The following is a 7,031-nucleotide window of genomic DNA, read 5'->3' on the forward strand; positions in this document are numbered from 1 at the left end:
CACAGTTCGAATCGTCAAACTCGAAGTTACAGGTCTTCCATGCATGATTTCTAGTTTCGGGCCAGCACTAAGGACCTCTTATACAGCTCAGTAATCTGTACATAATGCATTTACCTAATCCACTATTATTCTATTTTTGCTGCTTTGTTTTCACACAAAGGCATTAAATCTGCATGATAGTAAAAGAATGCAGCAAAGGACACAGGAATTGGTATCTGCACTGACGAAAGGGGGCGTTGGCATTTGGCCTGCAGATCAATCTGTTGTACTACCTACCAACTCTTTCAAGCTTTGAACGATCTTTAAGATATAATATCAAATATGAACATTTCTTTTTTTTTTCTGAAAGGGGGCCATATTAAGGTTATATCCACCCAGGACCAAGCTTACAAATGACAGCCTGACAGGCCATGGCGCGGATGGCGCCATCTACTGCAGACCCGAGGCGGAGTGGCGTCGATAAACCCTGGTAGCTATTTAGATCTAGGGTTATCTGTGGATTTCTGGAAGGTGGATGATTCTATGGGGTTTCCTGTTTAGGTAATAGTCATCATGCGTGGCTGGATTATAGGGTTTGATTTTATTATAACGTCTTTGAGATGATACTGAAGCTTCTTTTAAAGAGACTAAGTAATCTGAAGATCAAGAATAGCTTTAAATTATTTATTCAAATTCACCCTATTAGGTTAACAAGAATAGCAGCGGTGTGAATATATAAAGGGTCTACCAAGATGGTGAGGCATGAGGTTATTCCCAACTAACGGAAGGGGTGAATCAGGTAACATCATATGATCCTGAGGGAAGTCAGAACTTATTACTTGATCCACTCTATAGTAGAATGATCACGATATATAATAGAGACCTAGTCGTTTATATTATCGATAATACGTGGAGTTACAAAGATATTGTATAATAAATTAATACTCTTATATCTAGCTAGTAAGATAAGATTTAGTCTTAATAGTAATAAAGATATATTAAATTTTCTTACTCTCTCTCTCTCTTATTTCTTTATCTAATCGATAGGCCTTATACCTTACTAAGTATATTCTTTATAATTCTAAATCTTCTTTTTCGATTACCTAAAGAAATAAGATAACCCCACGAACCTAATCTATTATAATACGCTAGAATTATACCCCTAAAGAGATATCGTAAACCCCTCTATCCGAAACTAACTAAACCTAACTAGATAAAGACCTATAGATTACCTAAGAAATAATTAAAAAACTTTAATATCTATAAGAGTTATAATAAATAGTCTAATAAATAAGAAATTAGATTAAATAAAAGAATATTACTAAATCTTTGATAAATTAATAATAAAATTAGGGTTTATCTTCTATAGAAGATAAAAATAAGATGAGGATTTAAAATATTCTAATATTCTCGATTTATTCCTCTTTTTAATAAAAAAAATAGCTTTTAAACCTCTCTTTTATTAAAGATACTATAACTCTTAAAATCGATATTATAGAGTAACTATAAAGGGCTTATTAACGCCTAAAATAGAATCCGTAAGAGTTTTATATCCTTTTAGATTTATTAGAGCGATATTTCCCTTATTAAAATAAGAAAAAAAAGGTATTTATAATATTCTTAAAATTTACTTATAACCTTAGATAATATATATAGAAATATATATATAAACTATCTAAAAACCAAGATAAGATAATATCCCTAGCTATATATTACTAAAGATTACTATAATTGATATAAAAACGAAAAGGCCCTAAAATCCTTAAAAAACCTATAAATAAGTAATTTCGGATAAATTAATATTAATTAAACTATAAACCTTAAAGACCTAAAAAAAGGATCTAAAAAAAGGAAAGGAACCTAATTGGAAAGAATAAAAAAACCTTCGATATTATATTTATTAAAATAAAACCTTTCTTATTAATTATTACCTTAATAAATTAAATAAGAAAGCTAGTATATAAATAGCTACTTAGATTAAATTAGAAAATAATAATAAGTTGGTCTAAATCTTACATAGCTAACTCTATTACTCTAAATAAGAACTATAATTTATTTTTATATTCTAGTATTACTATAGAAAAAAATTAAAATATATATATATCTACGTTAAAATTAATATTATTAATTAAATTTGTAGAAAAATATAAATTATAAAGAGTAAAATTATTATTAATATTATTTAGAATAATAGATAATTAAGAAATCTTTTTATATAATACATAGAAGATATTTATTATATTTATTAACTCTTAAGAGACTACTAAATTACTAATTCGCTTTTATCTCGCGATTAATAAAGATTTTTATAAATAAAGAAATCTAATCTTACTCTTGATAATAATATTTATTAAATATCGCGTCTATATTTTATTATAAAACTAAGTTAGTAATTTAAAGCTACTAATATTAAATTAGTACTAGTTTAGAAACTTATAAAAAAATATTATAATGCGTTATTATCTATATTATTATAAAACTTCTAAAGGAAGTCTAATTACTCTATAAAAAAATAGAGAACTAACTATTTATCCTTTAGAAATACTACCGGAACTATATTAATTTATTGATATCTTCTTAGCGAAATAATTATAAATCCTTTAATCTAATAACTTATAAAATTATATTATTAAGCTAGAAAATAACTATTTATTATTTTATAGACTAATATACTTTTAGAAGTAAAATACTTTAATAAGATTAATATCTAGAATATCTACTACTATATTTATATCTAAGAGAGTAAAGAATAAAAAACTATATTTTATATATATTATAGTTACTTTAAGTATGTAATTATATTATTTAGTTTAACTAATACTCTTATTACCTTCTAGAATTATATTTATACTATTTTATAAGGATTATTTAATATCTCCTATCTTATATATTTAGACAATATTCTAATATTCTTATTAAACCACGAGTTATATACTCGTTATATCTAGTAAATCCTTAAAAAAATAAAAGAAATAGGACTTTATAAAACCTTTAAAATATATATTTTACTAAAAAAGAGTAGAATTTCTTAGATTTATTATAAATTTAGATAGTATATCGATAGACTAATAATAGATTAATACTATTATTTTATAGCTAGAACCTAAGAGCTACTATAATATCTAAATCTTTATTAGGTTCTATAACTTCTATTAATAATTTATCTATAACTTCTCTTATATTATAGTATCTTTAACTATATTACTTAAAAAGAGTAAAAATAGTAAAAAACCTAGAAATTACTATTATTAAGTACTATTTTCGTTCTAATATAAGTTATAATTATAACTCTTATACTTTATAAAAAGAATATTATATAGTAATAATATATTTAGAATATATAATATATTAATTTATTAATTTAAGACTTTAAGGTAAAAATTATATTATATAGTAGGTATATATAGGCGAAAAAAGATATTAGCTAACCCTTTCTTATACTAAACCTAAAAATATATATTTAAAGTCTATAGTAGTACATACAAGAGTGGTCCACACTTGGCGAACCAATCAGTTGCGGGCGTAAATAACGGGTCCATTTCCTCGACACCTATCGTTATAACTTGGCATCGTACCAACACACTGCCAAGAGAGTATTTTGGGACCAGGGTAACGGCGATAGGTATAGAGTTCTCTTAATCTAGAATTGCAGAATTATTCGAAGGTAAATGAAGTAGGTAAACTAATCTCGAGTAGATCTGTACAGCTCCCACTATGTGAAGATCATTCCAACTGATCTGGTGCCCTGGGGCGACATTTTCACTTCGCCATCGTAATCATTGAATTAATATTCTAGTCAAATCATTCATGCCATTGTGAGCTTTCTTTCAAATGATGAAGATCAAAAAATAGGGGAGAGCGGCGCAAAATTATACTTTCTGATAATGTTTACAGACAGCCCTTGTGCCACCATTTGTGGTATTCATTGTCATAATCGGAGTGCCGGTTGGCGGAGTACAAGCCAGTGGCTCGACACGAAGACAGATGGTAGCCCTCTGATAGGTAGATATAGATCTTCAAATTCACGATGAAAGGAAGCGGCTTTGATGAGCGTAACGTGCCACTTCTCCCTTTGTATGGGGTCAACATAGAGGAAAATCCAGTGTCGTGGCAGCCTGCGAAAAAGATGTGTCGGCATTGATTGAGATCTCCGAATAGCCGGAATATTCTGCATTCAGAAACGTAATTAGCGCACAGTGGATGAATAAAAGCAAGGATGCGTGAAGAGAGCTGGTTTTACCCCAAAACGAACCCTTGAACGTAGCCTAGGCAAACCGCGAGATTTATGATGGCAGAGTCTGACCTTTCATATCTTGCATCATCATCACAAAATAGAGGTGCTTTTAGTCCTTTACTGCGAACAATTCTGTTACTACAGTGCCTTGGTATTGAATTTCCGCTACCTAGTTTACGATTTCCCCATATCATCCAGGGGTTGGTAACTTGCTACCTTGGCGGAACCAGGACCGTCATTTTCCCAGCCATTTAGACGCCCACCCCAACCATGTAGCGAATGTCATCAAGTAGGGCCTAAAGAAACGCAATATCTTAATAGATCTAATGGATGGAAATCTCAACGTAATGGCATTCATGGTTTAGATTGCACAAAACATGATGAACAGTCTTGATTACGTATAAAAAGGTCAGGACGGGGACGGGAACTTTAACAAATTGGGCTATACACGGTGATGAAATAAGCACCCTGACCCAATCTGCTTGACATGCAAGGTGGCCATACGCCTATGCGGTTAGCACAGTCTTGCCCGATGTGACACCCTCGAGAATATCCTTCATTGCTCTGTGGGCGTCTGATAGTGGGACAACAGCACCGATCATGGGAGAAATCCTTTTGCTAATGACAAATTGAATGAGATCCTTGAACTCCCTCAGTGTCCCTGCATATACTCCATGGATGCTGATTTGATCATTGAAAATACGGAGTAGATCCATCGAGACCTTAAATCCCCTATGGGCACCACAAGTGACAATCGAGCCCCCTGGCTTCACGGATGCCAGCGAATGTTCCCAAGTAGCCGCGCCGGATGTATCGAACACTGCATCGACTTGGGAAGGAAGGGGCTCACCCGGGGCGAATGTTCGCTCTGCCCCAAGCTTCACAGCAAGATCTCTTTTTTCCGCTGACCGACCGGTGCACCAGACGCGTATTCCAGCGGCGGCACCTAATTGAATCAGCGCTGTGGAAACCCCGCCGGATGAGCCCTGGACAAGCATTGTCTGACCTGGCCGGAGACCAGACTTTGTAAAGATCATGCGGTACGCGGTAAGCCAAGAAATGCCTAGCACCGCACCGTGCGTGGCATCAAGGTCAGATGGCCGCGGGAGTACGTTTCGTGAAGGTGCAATGACATATTCAGCCAGAGTACCCTCGGTGATCTCATGAAAGACATGTCTGTGGGGATCTAAGGTCTCGTCGCCTAGGTAGTCCGGATCGTTCATGACGGGATACAAGATAACCGGCGTGCCATCATCAAGGGTCCCGCAACCTTCACATCCCAGGATTCGTGGAAATTTGAGAGGATGAACTGCAACTCCCTGAAGTGTAAAAATATCATGGTAGTTGAGTGCAGCAGCAGACAATCTCACTCGAACCCAACCCTTAGGGACTTTTGGGAGAGGAACGCGGTCAATTTTTAATCCTAATAGTGGATTCTCAGCATTGGGTGCCGTGGCAGAAACGGCCAACATTGTCTTTGGTTCATGCGAGTCAACGGAGCAGGTTCCGGTTGGAGGCATATTTTAGATAGATAAGGTATGAAAACTGCAAACCGAAATTGCAGAGAGTAAATGCAGAGACAAGAAATAAATCGAAAAAGAAGAATCACACGATGATTGCTAGCTGTAGAAGATGACTTGGTCTGCTATACGCTTTTTATACGTGAGCATACTGCTCTCCCTGGCTAACGTTCCTTTCGTGCAGAATCTCTGCGGAAGACGTCGCTCGGCCCTATGTACTACGTTAATTAACTAGTAGATAATCCCGTCCTTATTCGTCGCCAAGATTTCCTGGCACCCGTGGCGCGATGTGGCACTTCCGACCATCCCTGATTGGCTTCGAATCCAGTTTGTGGAACACCTGGCGGAACTCCTGGCGGGACTTTGTAACAGAAAAGGGCAAGCACCTGGTCATTGGTTCTTTTTCCAGTGTTTGTTGACTAATCCTCTGCTCCTCACGCAGAGCTCCGCAAGCACATCGAAAGAGGCTCTTCCACAGTCCCCACCCAAGTCCGCTGCGGTAATTACTTATGACGTCATATTACAGTCTTCCACAGTAGAGATGGCACCCACTGAATTGTTACGGTTGCACTTCCGCAGCCTTGCAGATCGAGTCGTGTATTGAACAACCGGAGGAACTGTCTTCCGCTGCTGGCAGACCTTGCCATAGGGACGTTATGATGAGACTTATTGTAAAGGCTAATATACTCATGGGTATATATAGTTTGATCTTAACTACAGTTTTCCTTCCTGTAATTTTCCAGATTCAATATTTAAGCGTCTGTACCAGTTTTCTCAGGTTCACAACAAACACGGCACAAAATGTCCTCACCATCACAAAACACCACTCCTTTGGGTGAATGGGTTGATCATATCCTCCATCTCGCATTTTTTCAGCCCGATGACGAACTATCCGAACAGACGATTGAAACCAGCTTCAGTCGTGATCTTAAAGTAAGGTATGTGAATTTTTCCCAGCCCCCAGAGCATCTTCGTTGGTCCATGGTTTAAGGCCTCCTAACGGTGACATTAGGATCAACGGCACCGCCCTGGCCTACGAGGACTACAAAAATGCCATCGCCAGGAACCGTGCACAGTATGAACTTTCACTCGAAAGCAACCGGGAACTGCTTGCAACTCGCGAGGCAAGTGAGGCTGTCAATAGCGGGGGCTCGGTTGCACATATATCTACATTCATTTTGAAGGATAAGCAAAATGGTCTAGAGAAGCGGGAATCAACTGTTACCTTGGCGACTGTGGCCATTGTTGATGGAAAGAAGTTACTGATGGAGTTAACTGAAGTTTTCCGTTCAGCTTAG

The 7,031-nt window shown here is 35.9% G+C and overlaps 2 protein-coding genes across 2 annotated transcripts; one reads left to right on the plus strand and one right to left on the minus strand.

The window, feature by feature from the left end:
• Positions 1-4,719: 4,719 nt before the first annotated feature.
• Positions 4,720-5,733, minus strand: NUU61_002612 (uncharacterized protein; the record flags this gene model as incomplete). Its single annotated transcript, XM_056653194.1, has 1 exon — positions 4,720-5,733. One exon carries the CDS (start codon positions 5,731-5,733, stop codon positions 4,720-4,722), a length of 1,014 nt encoding a protein of 337 aa, XP_056514261.1.
• An 801-nt stretch (positions 5,734-6,534) lies between these two features.
• Positions 6,535-7,031, plus strand: NUU61_002613 (uncharacterized protein; the record flags this gene model as incomplete). The annotated part of the gene is made up of 2 exons (XM_056653195.1): positions 6,535-6,671; positions 6,746-7,031. The coding sequence occupies 2 exons, from the start codon at positions 6,535-6,537 to the stop codon at positions 7,029-7,031; spliced, it is 423 nt and encodes a 140-aa protein (XP_056514262.1).

This window comes from Penicillium alfredii, assembly GCF_028826965.1.
Source record: "Penicillium alfredii strain IBT 34128 chromosome Unknown utg000004l_segment0_segment0, whole genome shotgun sequence".
Taxonomy (NCBI): Eukaryota; Fungi; Ascomycota; class Eurotiomycetes; order Eurotiales; family Aspergillaceae; genus Penicillium; species Penicillium alfredii.